General features: G+C 39.7%; 1 protein-coding gene across 1 annotated transcript; it reads left to right on the top strand.

The window, feature by feature from the left end:
* Nucleotides 1–1,913: 1,913 nt before the first annotated feature.
* On the top strand, nt 1,914–14,345 carry PCOAH_00049600 (Uncharacterized protein; the record flags this gene model as incomplete). Its single annotated transcript, XM_020061742.1, has 1 exon — nt 1,914–14,345. One exon carries the CDS (start codon nt 1,914–1,916, stop codon nt 14,343–14,345), a length of 12,432 nt encoding a protein of 4,143 aa, XP_019917316.1.
* Nucleotides 14,346–22,869: the final 8,524 nt, after the last annotated feature.

Raw genomic sequence — 22,869 nt, 5'->3', positions numbered from 1 at the left:
CCCTTAATCTTTTCCTTTGACTTTTTCCTTTTTCTTTTCACTTTTTCCACCCGTTCGTTAACTTTTCTTTTTCTACTGCTATGACTGTTATCCGCCCTTTACTTATTTATCATTTATTATTTTTTTTTTTTTTTCCTCAATCCCCCATCGTTCCGTACCTTTTGGTTGCTTCACATAACGTACATTTTTTAGCGAGTTTGCTTTTGCGAGAAGGGCATTTAAAACGCATGTGGAAAGGCTGTAAATTGCCTTCTTAACCGAAATGAAAAATGGAGGACGTAAAAATTATCTGGCTGGGTAAAACCACTTCCTTTGTCGCTACCTTTACGACTTCTTTTTAATTTCCCCTAAATTGACTGCCTTCCGTGCGTTCGCCAACACAAATGCAAATTTTGCGTTAGGGCATAACCATTTACCGAGCGTTTTTTTTTCATCTCATTTGGAGTGCTGGCCCTTGGGCGTGCACTGCGTTGTTATGCATGTATGCTGCACGTGTATGCTTATTGTAGCCCTATCATATTGTATGCACGTATGCATAATACAGCCGAGGGCGGGGCGTACAAAGGGTTTGCGCCTGGCGGGCCTGTAAGAAAGGGCGTGAGGTATGCGAATGCAAGGGTAAACAAGCGTAGGCGCTGACGTATTATACGCGAGCGCACGAATGCTGCCATGTATGGGAGTATTTTGAATACGTCATGATGCAGCGGCAATTTATATATTTTGATACCTGTATATTTTGACATTTGCCTTTTTTCCTACTTGCATTTTTCCGTATTATTCCGTATTTCCACATGGTCGTGTTCCATAGCTGCCGCGCTGCATTCACCGCCAGGCAAACGCACCTACGTTCAAAAAGTACAATATGCGTGACGGTACAAATAAATACGTACAGTAGTACATGTATGTACGTACATGCTGTACGTAAAAACCGCGCATGCACGACCCTATCTTTTTTTTTTTTTTTTTTCTTCTTTTTCGGATAGCGTAAAATGGCTTTAAGTATATACGTATAAGTATACGGTATACATGCGCCCATATGTACGTAACCCTGTTGGTCACTCTCACGGTATAGTACGTACGCTGCGCTGTACTGTACGCGCTGTCACTGTTATACATGTAATCTTGCGAAACTTGCATTTGAATGTAATGACTTGTTTACCTTTTTATTTGAATATTTTTTACGTTTACAATTTTCATGTTTCAGTTTCTTCATTTTTCTGTATTTTCCTTCATTTTTCTCCATTTCTCTTATTCTTTTTTTTTCCATTCATTTCATGTTTATTCGCTTTTCTGCGTTTCATTTTTTTTCTGTTTCATTTTTGTACTTCATCTTCGCGTGCGCGCCTCTTCACAGTTCAGTTTGTGTCACATTTTGCGCGCTGCAGTTTTTCATTCGTTCCCTGCATCCCACTTTTTTTATATATATGCTCCCTTCGTTCATTTCCCCTCTTTTGGGGTTTTTTCCATCACCACATAGCGGCATTTCTTGGCGTTTTCCCCTTCACGTAGCATCGTGCTGTTCACATTTTTTTAACAACTGGAGTGCAACAAATTGTACATGAGCATTTTATCTACGTTGAGGACGTATATGCACATGTATGTAGCTGCTGCGTCCTCGTGGCATATTTTTAATCGGCTCGATCTGCTCGAATGCAAGGCATTTTTTAACCCCCTTGTTTTTCCCCGTGTGAACCTTTGGACGTCTGACCATTTTTGGACGAGCAGCCCTTTTTGAATTTGTCACATTGTTCCTAAACACAGCAATTGTGGATTCGTAAAAGCAGAGGGAGGAAGGACACGCAGTCGTGATACGTATCCATGTGTGCATGTGTCGACGTGTAGTTCCACATGCTAATGTGACACCCCTGCTCGGATGTGCTACGTTAAATATGAACCCCTTGTACCATTAAAACATGAGAATGGATTATCATAATAGAGGCACCCATTTTATGAGTATAAAACAACACATTTGTTTTATTAACAAGAAAAACAATGGTTGTGGAAAAAGAAGTTGTGGGCATGTGAGCAAAGCCACCTTGGGTTGCGATGATAACTCAACAAACGCTGACAATGGGGAAGAAAGTGAGGGAGCCAAAACTGGCAATCACAGCTGCACAAGTAACGATGTGAGTGTGTACCACCCGACTGACGTGAGTTGGAGCGACGGCTGCAGTAGCAGTGGTAGTACAATAACCCTCCGCAGTTATACCAACCGAGGGGGTACTCATATGGGGAAGCTTAAAATTCACACAAGTGAAAGCCATTCGAGGAATAAACCCAGCAGAAATAGAATCAAAAGTGAGTTAAAGAATGGGATAAAGGGTGCTGGACGGAATAGACGCAAGAGTACCCCCCTTTCATTCAAACGGAATGTACCTCTCAGTGAAAAAAACCATCCACGTAACCGTGTCAACAATAATGATATAAAACAGAATAGCAGTTGGTGCACACCAAATGGAGTTCCCCGTGTGGAACAAAGCAATATGAATGAAAAGGTTAATTATTCCCTGTGTGCACATGGGGAAGGAGATAAGAGGTTAACGAACGGTGAAAATATTCCCACGTCAATTGTTACCCCCGCAAGTTGTGTCCACGGGGCAGATTTAAATCCGTTCCTGGATGAACATGCTAGTCACTTATTGAGCGAAGCTAACAGAAGGTTAATAAATGATGGAAAGAATGACGAATGTGATGACTACAATATGGATAGCTGTCAAAATTACACAGATGGAACAGAGGATGTTGATAATTATTTTTTCGAAAGCGGTACTGACTTGGATCAGACAGACAGTTGTGAGCCTCCTGCGAGGACCTCACCTTGTAGTAGCGACAGTGTGAGTAGAGTGAGCAACGAGAGTAATATCACCAACGTCACAAACATAAGTGCAAATGTAAAACGGAAGGACATAAATGGCATCCCCGTTTGGTTAAGAAGCATTGATCCCGTGATGGGCATCACGACCATCCCTCCTGCATGCATAGACCACATTGAACTGCCAACCGTTGATGCATCCTCAGTTGAGAAAACCAGGCTGCAGATAAGTAACTGGAACAACAGCAGCTGCAGGAAGAAGCAAGACCACAGCGGGGGCAAAGGGGGGGGTACGAACAAAGCAGCAGATGGGAACAACAAAGAGGTTAACAATTATAGAGGAAATTCCAACGCCAATAATAACAACAACAGTAACAACAATAACAATAGCAGTAATGGTAATGGCAGCAGTGGCGGAAACCGAAGCGGGAACAATAATCGGGATAGCGGAAAGGATGATGATAAGGATGGCCATAGGGATGGTCGAAGAGATGGGCGAAAGGACGGTCATAAGGATGACGACAACGAAAGCAATAAGGAGGATGAGGAAAAGGACAGTAAAGATATGAACAAAAATAACAGAGGAGGAAATGCAAAAAATAACAGCACAGATAGAAGAAATGACGGCAACACGAAGGATAACAATATTGGCAGAGGGGACAAGAAGAAGAAGAATGTGAAGGATCCCACGATGAGTAAAAGCAATAACGGGAAAAACAGCACAAACAGTGCAAATCATAATGTGACCAGTAATACGAATAGTAGCACTGCTTATCCAGGTGCAGGTGTGGAGAGCCATCAGAATAATGCCCTCTCATATGCAAACGTTATTTCCGGAAAGTCGAAAAACAGAACGAAATGCAACACCGCTTCGTCTGTAGGAAGAATGAATGAGTTACCCAATAATGTGAATAGCAAAATGTTCCCAAGTTCTGCTAATCCTTTCGATAATAATGACAGCTTTATGAGCATCGATGACGGCATGAACAGTTGCAGCACGAGCAACATGGATATGAGGATGTTTAGCCAAGTGAATGGAATGGGCATGTCCGGCGGATTGAACGGACCGAACGGACCGATCGGCCTAAACGGTATGTACACCTTAAATGGGATGAGTGGTGGCCTGAACGGAATGGGAAACCCAAACGACATGGGCAACTTCCCCGACTTGCATAACAACCAGGGGGCGTTCTTCAACCTGAACAACAACGAATTCCTTCACATGTGCAACAACAATTTCAATATGGCTAATGGAGGAAACATGGACGATAACAACCCCAAGTACCTACACGTGGAAAATAGCCTGGAGAGCACAAATGGAATAAACACCAACACAGGCAGTAACGCCCTCTACAACCCGAGTAATAACAGCGTGTATGAAGGGAACTACAACATGCAGACTATGAGACCAGGGCCCGGCACCTCCCACATGGACGTAGGAAATATGAAAGAGCACTACATAAATTACGGAAACAATGGCATGATGCAAAATAGTGCAGACCTTTTCTACAATGAACATAAGGAAAAAATGTATCTACATATGACTAGCAATTTGAACGTCACTCCAAGTGGGAACAAATTTCATGAAGAGAAAAAAAATAACGGCTACTTTTTAAATAGGAGTTTGCCAGATAAATATGAAGAAGATAAGATGGTGCAGAATGGCTACCTCAAAATTAATGTGAACGAAATGAGTAAAAACGAAAATGATAATTTCAACCACATGGTTAAGAACGAGTGGATGCATTACAACAAGGAGGACCTAAAAATGGATACAGAGAGCAACAAAATGGACGCACCGATGAAGGAAAACCTACCAAATGACAAACAAATGAACGAAAATCTGGAAGATAGTCTAAACTATAATGAAGCCAACACGTTGAACTTGCTAAACATTGCTTTTAATGAAATTTACCAAAATAAAAAATATCTGATTGAAGAAATTATTACCAAGAAATTCATGTGTAAGCTAGCTAAAATTTTAAAGGATATTAATCCGGAGAGTATTAAAATTAAGGGCAGACAGTTGAAGCGGTTGATACAGATTAAGAAGGCGTCCTTGAAGGGGGAAAGGAATACCGCCTCCCCGTATGACAACGCAAACAATGCTGATGACAACACTCAGGGGAATGCCGACGGGGCTTCCGATAAAGGGGCCAAGTTGGAAGATGACCCCATTGGGCAGCACGAGACCCAGGAAAAGGGTGCGTCCATCAATGGTGGCACAGAAAAAAGGAAGAGCAACAGTGGCAACAGTGGAGGTGATTTGGGCGAAGTGAGCCAAGTCAACGATGTGAACGAGGTTACCGAACCGAAGAAGGAGGCAGAGCCCAAGAAGAAAAAAAAGAATAAGAAAAATAACGACAAGTGTGAAAAAGGCGTCAGCCCAAACGAATCCCACTCGAACGATGCGAATAATGCATGTAATGCGAATGATAAGAGCGATCCGAAGAATAAAAAAGAGGGCCAGGATAAAACGGCAGAAGGCAATCCTAAATCGGAAGGCGAATTTAAAGGTCAAAATAAGGGCTCTGACCAGCCCCCCGTGCAGGAGGATAAGAGTGGCAAGAAGAGTAAAGAAGACCCAGCGGAAGAAACTGGAAACACGAATAAGAAGAAAAAAAACGACTCGAAGGATAATGCTCATCAGAGCAGCGAAAATAAAATCGACGGGGGTGCCATAAACGAACTGGATCAAGACAACCGCGACAGTGGAGATGCAACGGATCAGAGGAAAAATGAATCTTCCAATTGTGAGTATAATGAGGAGGGCGCAAATCTGAGCGGATTTGGCAAAACGAGTAATGACAACCCAGAGGAGGAAAATGCCTGTGTGAGCGAAAGCACGGATATGGAATATTACGCCGATACAAGTGATGAAGACGAAAACGACGATAGCAAGTACATCACCGGAATTAACGACCGATATGAGGAAAAGAAAATTGAGGAAGACGTAATCATAAGAAGAGACGTCTTCTTCTTCAACTTGTTAAAATTTATTATAAAAAAAAAAACATCAGAAGATATGCTCATATATTTACACCTACTCAGTGCCATAAAAATGGAGAAAATATTTGACCACATTACTCATCTGTCATGTGAGATTTTTAACACGTTATTAAATTTTATCGAAATTACGAAGGATTCCTCCACGTATAGGTTGTTGTTAAAAAATTTAGGGGCCTGGATAGGAATAATAACAATAGGCAGAAACAAACCACTCATGTCAAAACATATGAACATTAAGCAGTTGATTTTGTACTCTTACGATAATGGCTACCTGATAGTCACTTTTCCAGCTGTTTGTAAAATTTTAGAAAGTATAAAAAATTCTAAGATTTTTAAGCCGCCCAATCCATGGACCGTTGGCATTTTAAATCTACTTGGTGAATTACACGAAGCGCAATCCTTGAAGACCATTCTAATTTTCGAAATAGAATTGCTCTTTAATTATTTTAAAATTAATGTGTTTGATTATTACAACAAGTGCAATATTATCAAGTGTCGTAATTTGCCCATAAATACCAATGACCTATATGTTAGAAATAGCTTCAGCGAGAATAGCACCATGGGTGTGAATTATTTGGGTGAAAGTAGTAGCCACTCCGGGGGATACCTAACCCCAATGCAAGCCCATATGTTTAACAAGTCCTACAATACGTGTGGTAATTTTTACGCAGAAAATTTCGCACATCAAAATGGTGCAAATGGTAGTGGTAATGATGGAATGGTGAGAAGTAGTGAGAGGGGTAGTAGGCCACTGGAGGGAGTTACAACCGATGGAGCAGATATATTCGTTCTTGGTAAGGACCCCCGATTCAGTGCTATGAATAATTATAATAACACGTCCTCCATCGTGACCAATATCACTAACAATAACAACGCGAATGAGTTTGTAAGCCACAGAAATGGCAGCTCAAATTTGTTAATTAAAAGTAGAAAGGGAGATGATCCGATGGAGGTGGGTAACGCTATGGAAGCCTCTTCCATCATGGACGCCACCAACATGAGTAACAACAATAGTAACGGTAACAACCCCGGAATGATGAACAGCTTGGGCGTCCTCACTAACGGAAGTAAAAATGACACCGCCAACATGCCATTCAACTCGACAGTAGATATGATGCTCCTAAGCAACAGAGGATCCGGTAGCGGAAATAGAAGCAGATTTATGAGCTCCAATTTGACCCAACCTTTGCCCTCCAGAGGGTTCCAAAAAGGAGCAGAAAATGGATTCATAATGACCAAAAATAACATGAATAACGAAATGATAGGAAAGAATAATAATGCGATGAAAAAATTATCCTCCAGTAGCAACACCAAGGAAAGTCAATCCATGTCAGTTTTTAACTATATGAGTGGTGGTGGTGGTGATCCTAGCAAGTTTAACACTCCTATGTATGTAGGGGAGAATGGCGCCCCATGTGGTGGAAATAGGAGCGGCGATTTTCCTCTCCTTAATAGCGATGGTTTAGCAGCGAAAGGCAACGGAGGCAGCATCAATGAGGAGGCACTACTGAAGGATTTAAAAGTTTCCACTAAGAAGGACAAAATGAGTGACGCAGAGTTTAAGGACAACTCGTACAAAGTGGCAAACTATCTCATGGGTAAAAATAAGCTCCCCGTAGGTAGCAAAAATGATGGACCATACAGAAGCGTAGATTTGAAAAGCTCGAAAATGCCATCGAAAAATGAAATTTATGAAAATTCCAAGAGGGATTGCTACGTGTCATCGCCATCGAGTACCTTGAACCTGAAGAACAGTTTTGGGGAACCACCATCTGGTGTGAAGAATGGTGGAGGTATTCCTGCGCCCCCGCTTCCGATCCCCTTGTTGGACAAGTTCAAGGCGAGCGAGCAGGTCGGTATGAGCACAGTCAGCGGTGTTGGCATGTCCAAGGGCAGAGACGGAAGTAATGGAAAGGCCAGCATGCTAAGCATGGGCAACACTGGAAGTACTGACGGGGGAAACAAAAACGGAACACCATCTCCATATGGCGTAACGAATGACGTGAACCAAAAAATGCAGAGCTCACCAATGTACCAAGAAAACGTGAATAACAACAAATTTAACGAAATGCTAAACGAAGAAATAATAAGCATCTTGAAAAAGAACCTAGTAATATCGACGAACATCGTTGCTGCGATTAAGTTAAGCCCAAAGTGTAGAACGCAAATTTATTATGCCTTCGACTCAGCCATCAAGGAAATAATCACCTCCGTTGTTGATCGGTTTGTCCTCATTGGGTGTATAACTACGAGAGAATTAGTGAAGAAAGATTTTGTGAACGAATCGAAAGAGACCATTATGCATAAGGCGTCCCTACTAATGGCAACGAGTATTTCATCCTCCCTTGTTCTAGTATCCTGCAAAAAACCATTAAGGAGCATTTTAGTACAAAATTTGAGAAACGTTTTTGGCCAAAATTGCCCCCCAGATACTAATGGCACAATTATAGAAGATGTCATAAAAGCATTAATTAATGAAAATATAAATTTAATATATTCCATAATAGAACAAGTAGCTATCGAAAAATCATCCATCGAAATTGAGGAAATTATGAAGCCCATTTATGCTTCTAGAAAATATGCGCGTATTCACAAATTAAATATTAAGGAAAATGCCAACAATAAATACTATAACGCTTTGCCCATGTTTTTGAAGGCGCAAAATATAACATTGAAGCATATTCAGGTGTATAAGAATTTTATGAATTTGAAAATTTTATCCAATCTGCAACAGAAGTTGTATTCCCCTGGGGGAGTTGATCATGAGGGGGGCTCCAGTGAAGGTGAGAACGGTCCACCAGGGTATGTAGGAAGTGGGAGGTATCAAAATGGCGGCCATTACCAACATGGTGGCGCAAACTACCAAAGTTATCAAAATAGGGAGAACGGCGAAAACGTTCCCAATGATGCGACCGGGGAGATGCCCTTGTATCAGAACAAAAAGTATATTTCGAATCCGCTAGATGGAAGGAACGAAGAAATGGCCAGATATCCAAAGGAGCAGGATGGAGAGTATGGTAAGAACGGCCCACTCAAGAACAACAGCAAGGAGGACGGAGACAAGGCGAATAGATACCCGGACGAGAAGTACTATAACGAAAAAAGTGCAGACAATGAGGAGAATAACGAAAACAGCATGATTGGAGTGTCGCCCCAGAAGAGTGGAAATGCAGCCAAGTACGCGCAGGGAAAGAATAACGGCTCGAAGGATAGTGCGAATTTTCACCTAGGTAATAACATGAATAACAACATAAATAATGTGAATGAGCTAAATGAGATGAACGAGATGAATAATATTATGAATGTTCCTGCTGTTGGTAATACCAAGGGTGTCAGTGGTGTTAATAGCGTTAGTGGCGTCTGCGGTGTTAACAGTGCTAATAGGGTTAATTGGGCCAACGGCGCTAATAGTGTTAGTACCGTTAACCATATTGACAATTTTGACAATGTTGATAGTACTAATAGTATTAACGCGGTTGAGCAGGTTAACCATATTAACGGTGTTAACGTTGCGGACGGCACTAATAGTATTAACAGTACTGACAACGCCCGCGGTGCTAACAACACCTTTAACCCTATGTATGTATTTAAATCCCCAAATAATTATAACTGCAATAATAATGATTATAATTTTAATACAAATAATAGGTATGTGAACGGTGAAAAATATGACATCGAGGGTATCTCGGGTATAACTCTGGGGAATAATTACGTTGTGAAGAACTTCACCCAAATGGATAACGCAGCACAGTCGGGACAGAATGACAACTACGAGGACAGAAGTGGCAGTTGTGTACTCTCACCCGGGGTTGCATCTGCACCAGCGTATGCAATTCCACTATCCCCCTTTGCAGCGTCATCTCCTAACTTTGCTGTTTCTCCGCCTGTTCATCCTGCTTCTTCGACCATCTTTGCCGCTTCCTATCCCATCACTGCCACTTCTGCGCCAAGTTTTGTTACGCCAAAAATTGCGCATGATGATTACGCCTGTAGTATGCCCGACGTAACTAGCAACCTGAACGGAAACACAAATGCAATGAGAATTCCCCATGAAGAAGAAGCCTTTAACGACTTTGCGAAGAATGGTCACTACATGGAAAACCTCAATGGCGGTACCATCAAGACGGACGTTATGGGAAATCTGAAAAATGGAAATTTCACGTATAATGGGAAGAACTCAGTTTTTTATCCCCCCGAACAGGGCAACAATGACAGTTACTCCAAAATGGACCCATCCATGTGCAGGAATGTGATCGGCGCAGAGAAGAAGGGGACCCCCGCTGCTGCTGATAACGATGTTAGTGGTAACCATGTTAGTGGTAAGGCCGGCCAGAACGGACAACGCAGAGATGGCGCCATCTTGTACTTGAAGAAAATAAAAAACATGAATATGTCGTTCAAGCAAAAGTTCCTCTTCTTCATATCGAGCATATTTCTAAATGAAAGCACGAAGAAAATGAGTGTAAAAGAAATAATCCCACTTTTCGAAGTTATCATGGTAAACATTCAAGACTTTGTGAGGTATATAAAAGTCTTCCCCCCCAGCATACCATCAGTGCATAACTTTAAAAACTACTGTAATGTGAAGACGCCATACTATAAGTTCGAAAAATTAACAAACGCAGTTACCCAGTCTCTATTGGTACTAACTTACCTTTCGACTGATCATGAAATATTTGTTCTTTGCAAGTTACTTATTTTGTTATGCGAATCTGCTGCGGATAAGAATGAGACTTACAAAATTATAGGCACGAAGCTATTTAAGATTATTCAGGAGGCTATAAAAAAAATGGTTGTCCTTTTAGGCCAGGGAGAGCAGAATGAAAGGGAGGACACCTCCAGTTTACTGGTCCAGGGTGAGAAGGAAAGCGAGAACAGTGCTAACAGTGTAAGTGACGAAAACTGCGGTGGTACTATTAGCAGCAACCACGGTAAGGAGGACATATCTGCGCATAGTAAGCCGTGGAAAATCAACGAACTGTTCCTCCACCTGGAGGTACTCCTGTGCATATTAGAAAAAATGTGCAGAAACAGCAAAGAATTAAGGAAGCTAGTTACCTCCTACATAGAAGACACCCAGACATACAACGTAAACCACATGGTCCCATTCATCCGTTACAACATCATTCATCACAAGGAGTTAAATAAAATGTTGTGTAAAATATGCAGACATAGTAACAACCTGCATTTTGTTGCATTTAGCACAGAGCTCATCAACTATGTAGTTATTAAGAAGAAGTATTTGCCTGTGGATCAGGTTAAGAGGACCATTAAAAAGCTAGCCATGATAAATAAAAAGTTGTGTAGTGATAATCCACATGGTTATTTTGCTGCTACGGAAGAGGTCCTTCTGCAAAGCACAAAGATGGAATTGAAGCAAATGTTTGAAGGGCTTAAGTGTTTGAAGAAGGAGGCCACAGAACCACAAGAAGAGGAAGAATCCATAAAAACGTTTATCAATCTGACGGAGTATATATTCCCAACGAAGGGAGGCAGAGAGAAGGCACGAAAGGAGAAAAGTGCAGATCGCACTTGCAAAGGTGTTGGAGATGGGGAAGCGAAAGAAGAGGAGGAGGAAATACAACGGTCGAATGGTGAAGTGAATGGGAAATACACCAAAAAGGAGAGCAGTAACAACCCACCCAACGGTGGAAACACCTTTTTTATATCAAACGTAAGAATTCAATATGATCATAATAACGTAGATGAGCGCACCATGTATTTGTTGGAAAGATTGAACTTAGAAAATAAAACCATCAATACGGAGAAAATGATCAGAAAGGAAATTGTAAGCAACGATTTGAACAAGGGAGACAACTGTAAGGAGAGGGAAAATGGGAACCTGGATGGGGAGGACACGAACAGCGATAACAAGGAACAGCACATCAACCATCATTCAGAAAATGCATCTGCTATAAGTACAAATCGTAGCAATATTAAAAGGGAGGATGGAAACGTTAGGAACTTCGATCATAGTACAGAACAGGGCCCAAATGAAGCCGAAGAGAAGAAACATTCTACCTCCTCTTCATTGTATTCCTTTGAATCGAACAACTCAGAAATGTCAGATTATTCCTCGTCCTCCTCCAATTCGTTTTCTCGAAGCATGCTGGGCGAAGATGAAGAGAAAAAAAATGATTACGATGATACATCTTCATGTAGCTCCTCTGTCGTCTCGTCCATGTCGAGCGCATCCGCCCTAAGCGCCTTGTCAGCTTCCTACCTTGCCATGCAGTCAGAATTACAGAAGGATACAAATTTGAACATCCCCGAGGGGCAGAGGAACAGCCTAATAAATTACGTCCCCAGTGTTAAGGAAAGCAACGTGAATGAAAAAAACCCAGAAAAGTTCATGCAGTATTACTACGTACGCGACTTGTTATACGAACCAGTAAGGTGTAAATTTTTGCCTGCCCCGCCTGTAGTGAAAGAAGAAAGGGGGTTATTCATTGCTTACCTATTTGCGGAGTGGTACATTTTGTATAAGAATTATTTGAACATTCTGAAGATGAGCATTTGGAACCCCATGCTGGAGATCATCAAGCAGCAACACATATCAAAGTGTGCAAAATATTTCGTGAAACTGTGGACCATTGGTTTTCTTTGCATGGACCACGTTACTGATCAGTTTCTTTCCCACACGATTAGCATTTCGGTTAGCATAGCTGTGCAGAATTTGAAAAAGGAGGCACACCATATGAAGCTGGGTGGCACCGTGAATGAGGGCAGTGCAAGCAGCAGGGAGGAACAACCCGTAGAGGGAGACGTGCTACTCAAAGCGGATGTAACGGAAGTGGGCCAAACGAGCGGGCAACAATTACATACGAAAGAATCCCCCGAGGAGACGTTACAAAAGGGGGAACTTACCGGAAGTAATGGCCATGCCAACCGTATATCACCGAATGAGGGGGAAAAGGAACCGACCAATGAAAATTTCGTGAAGGATAAAACAAACGACGCTGAGTTAAGAGAAACGCACAAAACAAGCGACTTACTAAATTACAGCTACGTGGATGCCTGGTGCAAAATGGTCGTAACGATGAGCAAGCTAGTAGAACAAGAACAGTTCTCCCCAGTAATTCTGCAGAGGGCCCTCCATGTCATATGCAGAGTCATACACAAAAAATGCGAAACGGAAAGGAAGACATTTAATCAGAGACCCTACTTTAGGCTACTACACTGTTTGCTGGTCGATATTCACGAAAGTTGTGTGTATGCAAATGACATGTATATTTATATGGACTGCTTTGCGAATTGCTTTTCTTTGTTATCCCCTTTGAGAATCCCATCATTTTGTTTCTCATGGTTGGAGCTTATATCATCTAAATATTTTATGCCGAAAATGTTGGCCAAGATTTGTGGTTGGGAAGCATACAAAGGGTTGTTAGTTGCCTTGTTCAAATTTATGAATTTTTTTTTAAAAAAGGTGAAGATATCGAAAGGGGTAGAAGCGTTATACATAGGAACAGTAAGAATCCTCCTGGTGCTGCTACATGATTTCCCAGATTTTTTATCCTGCTATTATGTGACCTTTTGCAGTTTGTTTCCACTGAATTGTATTCAGTTACGAAACATTGTTTTGTCCGCCTTTCCAAGAAACATAAAATTGCCTGACCCATTCATGCCAAATGTAAAAATTGACCTGCTAGAAGAAATAAAGATAGTTCCAAAAATTTTGACAAATATCATATTCCCTCTCTTCAAAAGGAAGTTAAAAAACGTAATTGATGAGTATTTTACTAAGCGGGATTTTACTCTACTTTTGCATATTAAGGAGAAATTATTTTTCTCCAAAAGGAAGACGTACCAATACTCCGTTAAGTATGATGTGGACGTTTTAAACTCCCTCATTATGTACGTAGGAACGAGCATTTGTAAAGCCAAGGTGAAAAATATGTTCAGATTTAACAGTAACTGCGACCCTGTGCTGTTACTGAAATGTGAAGATAGCAATGGCAATGTGTCTGATGATAAAAACGAGTTACTGCAAGAAATTGTTCTGCGTGATTATGTGCAGAAAAAGAAAAATATTGTTTCAACGACGAAACGGAATAAGGAACAAAAAATAGAGAAAGACCAGTCAGAAACCAACTTGTCCAAAAAATATGTAGAACTTATGAGGGAAAATGAGGGGGAAAATGAAGGAGAGGAACACCCTCGTAGCTACGATGGCGATAATGACAGTGACCACCGCGGAGATGTATTACCCCAAAAGGGGAAGAAGCCAACCAACGTTATTGTTGTAAAGAACAATTTGGCCTACACTCTCTTCCTGTTCTTATGCAAAGAGTTGGACATGGAAGGGAGGTATTTGCTCCTATCAAATATCGTCAATCATATTAGGTACCCCAATTCGCACACCCACTATTTTTCTTGCGTTATTTTATTTCTGTTTTCGCATTCGAACGATGTTGTCATTCAAGAGCAGATAATTCGAGTGCTCCTGGAGCGCATCCTTGCGCATAGGCCTCACCCCTGGGGATTGCTCATAACCTTTATCGAGTTGATAAAAAATGCCAAGTAAGGAAATGAACCACTGAGCCAGTGGTGTGTACACCCTAAACATAGTTTCTATGCTTCGAGTAAGGCGTGCATTTGTCCAGCTCACCACCTGTTTAAACCTTTGTACCTTTCTACCCCCCTACTGCAGATTCCACTTTTGGGAATGCCCATTTGTTCACGCCGCAACAGAGATAAAGAAGTTGTTCCAGTCAGTTGCGCAAGCATGCCTGGGGCGTGCATAACCCAACCCTGGTATTTTTTACAACCTTTTTAAGTAACCTTTTTAGTATTTTTGTTGTGTGCATGCGCTGCATATGCGGATGTGCCATATGCGCATTCATACGTTTATGTTCATGCGTCCATGCTCGCATGTGTGAGGAGGCTCCCATTCGCCCCATAAGTTAATTAACTTTTTAAAACTCATTTTGTTTTTTCGGTTCCTATTAATCAATTGTTAATTTTTTGAAAGGTCAAAAAGCAGCGTGAATGGGTAAAAAAACGTGAGAGGGGAAGCTGTTCAGGAGGTCTAAAGCAGTGCCCGCGACGTCTCCCCCGCAAAGCAAAACCCCAATCTCATAATTAAACTTCAATTTTAACACTCTGTGCACATTTTCGTGCACGCATTTTTTGTTTGAATGGCGTTCTTTCCTCTGAAGTATCATGCACCGTCAGCTGTTGTGCTGATACGTGTGCCGACGTCTCCACGTTTGTAAATGCGCAATATTAGTGTGTATGCCTTATTGCCTGTTTCGTATGCGACCACATTTTAACCTTTTTTTCTTTTTTTTTTTTGCACAATGAATGAGGCATTTGTGCGGCGTCAAAAGTGGTTTAAGAATGAAAAAGGGGAAAGACAAAATTGGGGAAGAAAAAAAAAAAAGATTTAAAAGAAAAATGTCATTTTGCTCTTTTTACATCGTATAAACTCTGGTGCTATTTATTGTTCCTTAGTCCGAGAGGGGGGAAGGAGGAAGCGAACATACCCCCTCCCTTCCAGATGTTACATGCTTTGGTAACCTATATTCTCGTGAACGGGTCTATTACTTGTTCCTGTTCTCCTATTCCTATTAGAAGGTCTTGAGTACGGAGCAGAGCGTACTGTGGAATTTTCAGGTAGATCTGCCGCTGGACCTATTGTTGAGCTGTCGTCCGTTGAATCGAATGTTGAGCTGTTTTCTGTGAGTGTATCAAAGGTGCTCTCAGGGGACCTTCTCTTCCTTCTACTACTTCTTCCTCCGTTGTTTCCAGAAGAGTGGTTACCAAACCAAGAAGACCATGGTTTATACTGAATGGAAGGAAGGTTGTTAGATCGTGTGGTAGGGTGGAAGGAGGTCTAAGGAGGAAGGAAGGGATGGTCTAAGGGGTGTATACTAGTTATACGGTTAATGCTTTAGTTCTTTTTTTTTAATTTGGTACTATTACTTTACTTACTTTATATAGGAAGAATGGGAATGTCGTAGCTGCTAAGGTTCCAATTATGGAGGAGATGCTTGCTGTGGTGGTGGTATTACTTACGGCTTGGCTCACTGCTTTGTTCACTGCTGTAGAGGTTGCTGCTTGTGCTTGATTCGCTTCCTGCCTTATTTCATTTTGTGCAGTTTCTAATGTAGATTGCAATTTTGAGAGTTTCGCCTGAATGCCAACCATATTACCATTCCAAAAATTTTTACAGAATTCGTCCTTACTTTTTTCGGCCTCGTGCGTACAACGTGTTTCAATTTCATCCTTTGCTGTTTTGACATTCTCTATGTATCTTTTACATTTCTCAATACCTCCACGCCCACTATTCTCTAACAGAATTCGTATAATATAATGATCATGAAGGAAATTAAATAATATTTTCTGACTATTGAAATTTTCCTGCTTAAGATCATCACAGGGAATTTTACACTCTTCCTCTGACCCCCCGGATTTTCTTATGTTATCGCAAATATCACGTAGCATACCCAGAAAATCGGTACGTGTCCCTGCACTCCCAGATAACATATCCCTTAGCCAATAATAAAAAAAATGGCGTGCTGTACATTCAGCTGGTGCTAAGTTTTTGGGTGATTTTTTATTGTCTCCTCTGTATTCTTTGTATATATAGGCCAATGCTGCCTGAACATCAGCCAGATGCTTATTGAGACCCCTCTCTGTCAATTTATACTTCTGTCTTTCGTCGTCGCACCCATTTCCATCTGAACAGTTTGTTTCCGTGCTGTTCTCGAATTTATCATAGTAGTGGGTCCATGAAGGTAAACTTTTTAACAGTTGCTCCTGTAATTATATAATGGGCAAAGGGGAAAAATATGCGGAAAAGGATATATATGTAAGTTTTTCTATATGTATTTTCCCTTTTTTTTTGGATATTCTGTTTGATTATATTATATTATACACAGGGAATATTTATAGATATGTGCTTCCCCCTTTGATGTGCTCTTTTGGATGGGGCAAAAAAAAAAGGGGAAAGAAAAGGAAGAGAAGGAAGAAGGGACGGTGGAAGGAAGGAGTAAACTCCTCCTTCCTTCCTCCCTTCCTCCCCTAAGTTCCTTTCCTTCCTTACATTTACTGCTGCCATGGTTAATATATATGTGCTCCTATATGTGTGTGTGTAATGTGAAATTTATATTAAAAACTGTTCCTCTATATATATATTCAAAAAAAAAAAAAAAAAGAGAGGGAAGAAAGTACAAATGTTGTACTTGTTCAACAGTAATTATGATTATGATTATTGATGAATATTGAAATTTTTGCACTTTTTATTCTCTGCGTGAAGACAATACTATACACACATTCCTTGAATTTTCGAATAATGATAATAATAGTAGTATGGCACATTACACATACATACATGTATGTATACTTGAAATTAATACATATATATATGTAATTAATGCACATACACATATAAACAAATATATTGAAATAAAAAAAAAAAGGAAAAATAAGGAGTTAAAAAAAGAAGTGAAAAAAAGAGGCAGAATAAAGAGGCAAAGAAAAAAGAAGGATACACTTTTTACACGTTCCTCTTTATACATTTATTCTACTATTGTGTTGTGCACGTAACTGATCACAGTTCTTCGAAGAACATTGTTCCATTACTATTTACATACTCCGGTTATTAACTATATATATTAGAATGCAACTCCGTCGACCCCTCCTCCCCCACACACCTTTTAGGTTTATGTTCATTTCATTATGTGATATATTGTAAGTTCATGTTTCCCTTCTATTATTATTATGAGAAAATGGATCATTAAGACCATTTTAACGTACATATATTGTATACAGCTCACATATGCACATGTGCGCTTACCAGTTATTAACTATATATAAGAATGCAATTCTTCTCTCCCTTTTAAAATGAGCATTTCATCATGTGATATATTGTAAGTTCATGCTTTATTGTTATTTGGAGCAGTTAATTAAGAATTATTAATGTATGTAGTGTAGTTCATATATGTAGAGCATTCTTCTCTCTTCTTTCAGTGTGCACATATTCATCAATATGCACAAAAAGAGAAGAATACAAAATTTTATGGAATGAAATGTACTATATATGTGGCATGAAAAAAAAAAAAATTTGCACAAAGTACCTTTTACGGAAAGGGATATATATATGTATATATATATGTGTATACATTCTTCAAATGGAGGGAAGAATGGTATACACATCCTAATATTTATATTTTGTTGTGCATCTTCTCCTATTCCCTTCTGCACTTATGATCATTCAGCAACATTAATTCTTATATTCCCTTCCCATTCCCATTCTGCAAATAATTGTGCGCTATGTGATTCACTCACATGCAGAAGATGTGCATGTTACGTTATGTACTATTTGAACACTTCCCCCTCCTCTTCCTTCCTTTATTCCATATTATGTTCTGTATATTGATTGTATTCATTTCTCCTTTTTTTTTTTTTTTTTTTCTCTCCTTGAATGTGCGCATATTATAAATATATACACTTACATTCAGAAGAAGATGTGCGCTACATTATGCTATTTGAGCTCTTCTATTCCCCCTAATGTGCACAACATTGTTGTGTATATATAAATGAAATACTTGCAATATGCCTATCGGAGGGAGATGTGAAGGGAAGGTGTAAGGTGAATTCTAAGATTTAATATAGATTAAAGAAGAGTAGAAATGAAACTCAGTTGAATATGTATTATATTTGAGCTGTGTATGTTATAATTATCAGAGAAAGGAAATAAAAGGGGAAAGCGGTGAAAATTATTATAACAAGCCGATCGTACAGAGGAAGGAAAAGGAGAAGGAGCTGCTTCCCAAGAAACTACTACTACTACAAGGATATGTGAATACACACAAAATTTTCACTTTGGAAAAAAAAGTAAGTATAAATATGTCTTTGTATTATATCTTATTTCAACTCATACCTCGTGCACATATTTCTCCACTGAATATAAATGAATGTGCACAATTCCAGGAAGGGTAGGAATAAAGTATATATGTAAACTATACTATATGTATGTTAGCAATTTTTAATTAACTCCTTCAGGAACAGTAAGGCATAAATTAATAATACATGCACAAAATTTCTACTCAAAGGAGGAAATAACGTTCTTATATACATGATAATTTCGATGCATATGTATGTATAATGTGTTGTCGTTCCTCCAAATATTCAGCAACATATATGTACTCCTAAGGAAATAAAAATTTCATATTCATAACCATCATAAAGTGAACACACAGAATTCCTATATATATATGTGCTTGTTCCAATTTTATAACGACATAAGAAATAACTTCTATAAGGGTTTATTATACAAATATACACAACAGAAGAATATACACAATAACAAACCATGTCATCAACGGTAAGGGAAAATAATATGGAGGACCAATCCTCCCTCTATTTATTATGATTAAGTACATAAAGAAGCACATATAATATTTTATACGTCACATAATAAGAATATAGAAATATATATATCCTGCTCATTATATTTGTAGGGGCCGAATTTAAATAATCTACCTTCGAAGGCCAATTTCTATAATAAATTCGACAAGGCCCTTTCAGACAAATGCGGTTGTGAAAGTACTGGGCATGATAAATGGAGGGGAGAATTAAAGAACAACTTAGGAGGAGAACACAGACTTTTTCCTTTTGGGGACACAATCGCGAGTGCTTACTGTTGTGCATGCAAATTGAAGAGGGACAGTTCGCTTGAAGGTGACCCCTGTTATTTCCTGTACTATTACGTGGGGGATAAATTTTTCATGGGTGAAGATAATAGTAACATAAAGGACTCCTTAGGAATAATTTACAATACGTTGGAAGGTGCCTACAGTGATCAGAAGTGCAATATTAATTACGGAGATGTTCTCAAAACCAATTTCGACCTAAGGAAAAATGTACATGATTTCTCCCATGACTACAGCACGATAAAGAAGTATGCACACTACTATATGTCTACAGATAAGTCGACATATTTAGCATACCTGGGGAAAATTAGGGGAGCATGTGCTACTGTGGGGGGGAATTGCCAGGGAGATCAAAATAGTGACCCTTATTGCACCGACTATACGAACAAGTATAAAAGTTTCTGTGAGAAAGCGAAAGACCCACAGCTGACACCAAACCCCAATCCAAACCAGGCCGGTTCATCTGGTTCCTTTTCGGATGCCGATTTGGTAGGTGGGATGAGTAGAACCAATGGTGTTTTTACTGTGGTGTTCTTAGTGGTGAATGAGGGGAAATACTGCAAATTATATTCTCTTTCGCATGAATGAATCAATGTCTACATATAATATTTTATCTGTGGCATGCAGTAGAAATATAAGAGCATATCTATTCTTCTGACCACATTTATAGGGAGATGATTTAAGAAATTTCCCTTCAAAGGTAGCTGCGAAGGAAATCGAAGCACATAGGAACAATAGTAGGACCTCCTGTAAAGGTGATAATAGTTTCACTACAAAAATGAAAGGAGCATTGGCAAAATACTCTGGAGTTAATAGTGATATTAAAGAATCTGTTGATGATATAGCAGGTGCCTCATGTTATATATGTGAAAAGAAGAAAAGCGTAGCATCCGACGAGTCACCATGTTATTTTGTATATTATTACCTAGGGAATATGATGCTCACTAATTCGACAGAAGATGAGTTTAAAGAATTTATGAGTATTGTCTGCAAGGAACTGAATGAACTGCCTGATCCATATACGTGTAAAATGGACTGCGACCCTGCTGACAAAACCTTTTTCGATTCTGAAGGAAAAGTGTATAGTTACACACAGGACCGTACAGCTGTAGAACAGAAATTACGGGAGAATGGGCCCACGTGTAGTGTAGGCTTGGACGGGTACCTAGCAGAAGCAGCAGCAGCATATGGAATTATGAATGGTCACTGTCAGAAATCTCCTACTGGTAGAAGTGCATATTGTGGAAAATTTAAAACAAAATATAAACAACACAATCTTGAGGGAACATTAATTTCGAAATGTGCATCAGCGAAGAACTTGAAACTTGCACTGGAGGAAAAAATTCTACTTGAAATTTCCGGTAGTAAAGCAGATAAGGCAGCCTTACCTGCAACCACTTCAACAGGAACTACTGTCGCTGTTCCCACCGTACTTACAACAATCGGACTACCACTGCTTGGGTACTTTTTATATAAGGTATAGAATTACAAGTACCATTTATATAGGCCCATAATATATACATACATATATATGTATATATAATAATACATATTTTTACACCCCTTGCCATCCTTCCACGCCCCTCCTTTCAATCTTAGCATAATCTCCTACCTTCTTGGTTTGGTAGTCATTTTAAAGGAGGCAACAGCAGTGGAAGAAGGAAGAAAAGATCCAGTGCACATCATTTTGACGACACATTAACAAGCGACGACACTTCTACAGAAACATCATCTACAGATATGTCCACCGTGTACTCAACAATAGGTGACTCTACAGAAGTGTCTACCATTTATAGTGGACCGCCTAGAAGGGAAAATACTAATAGAAGGGAACAACAACAACAGGGACAACAAAGACGAAGGAAACAACAACAAATCACGCAAAGGAATAAGGAAAATAGAAATATTAGTTATCAAAACATGTAACACCATTGAATGTGATGTAACATTAAATGGAACACATTGAATGTGTAATGCCTTTCTCCCTCCTCCAGAAATTGCACTTCGCATACAATGTTTCTTCCCCCAATTGTAGTTCCTTATACCTAAGGAAACAACAAAGAACCACTTTGAACTATGGAATGTACATAGAGAGAAGAATTTAATACATGTGAATAAATATATTTAATAAAAGAAAAAAAAAAAAAAAAAAAAAAAAAAAAGAGGAAAAAAAAAAAAAGATTTAAAAGGAAAAAAAGGGGTTATGGAAAGAAAAAGAGAAGAAAAGAAAAAAAAAAAAAAAGAAGGGAGGGTCTAACACTTAGGGTGTGGGGTTTAACTTTTAGGGATAAGGGTTCCGCTTTCAGGATTAAAAGTCAAAGGTATAGGGTTATGGGTTTCGCTTTTAGGGCTAAAGGCTCAAAGTGCGTTAGCTGAGGTTTCAGGGGATGTTGTCTAAGGCTTTTTTCTAGGTTATAAGAACAACAATGTGGCCAGGCGTTTAGCTACTTAGGGTTTAGAAAGGGAAAGGTGGAATTAAGGAAGGAAGAAAGGAAGGGACAAAAAAAGAAAAAAAGCATGTGCAGCGCGCTGCGCCCTCTCCTGCTGCCGTGTTTCGGCGGCAAAAAAAATTGTTCGCTTTTTTTCAATTGTAAGGTATGTTTTAATTTTTCACAGATTTTGTCCTCTTTTCGGGACATTTTTTCTCAGCTGGAAAAAATGTGTACTTGAGCGGGAATGTACGAAATTAATATCCCCGATTACACTTCACGGTTGAATAATTCAATTGAAGGGGAAAAAAAAAAAAAAAAACTTCCGATATGTTTCATCGCAGTTGGGGTTATATAAAGTGTAAATATGCTTTCAGCTGAGTCGATTTTTATTTTCGTATAAATCTATGTAAAAAAAAAAAAATGCGAGCCTTCCTTTCTCGCTTAATGCATAACTTGCGCGATCGTCAATGGGAAGTGCGTCTTGATCATTTGCGACAGGGGAGGATGGAAAATGCTGCAGTATGCAAAAATTTTTGCGCATAGGCAAAATACGACAAGGGGAATACTGCCATAAGGATTGATCTTTGCGTCGCACAAATGAGCCGAAAAAAATGTAGTCAGACATTTGTAAATTTGGCCCCGCGAAATTGTACGGCTGTGCGGTTATGCAGTTTAACTGTCTACTCGGTTTCCTCCATTGGAGGGGAACCATAAAATGTTGATTTTCAGCAACGAGTTTCTCATTCCCCTCTTTCTTCGTCATTTTCAGGAGCACCTCTTTCGTTTCTGCCCTTTTCTCTTCCTTCCGGGATGTCCCAGGTCTGCGCCTGCCTGCTCTCCTGCGTGTGTGTGCAGAAGTGGCGAAACGGTGAAGATGCCTGCGCAACACGGATAAAACTATGCAGTGTTTTCTGTTCTTCATTTTTCCAACCTTCATGCTGCCACACGTTACTATAAA

The sequence above is a fragment of the Plasmodium coatneyi genome, chromosome 13, assembly GCF_001680005.1.
Source record: "Plasmodium coatneyi strain Hackeri chromosome 13, complete sequence".
Lineage (NCBI taxonomy): Eukaryota > Apicomplexa > Aconoidasida > Haemosporida > Plasmodiidae > Plasmodium > Plasmodium coatneyi.
The sequence above is the reverse complement of the archived record's forward strand: the minus strand, read 5'-3'. Positions and strand labels throughout refer to the sequence as shown.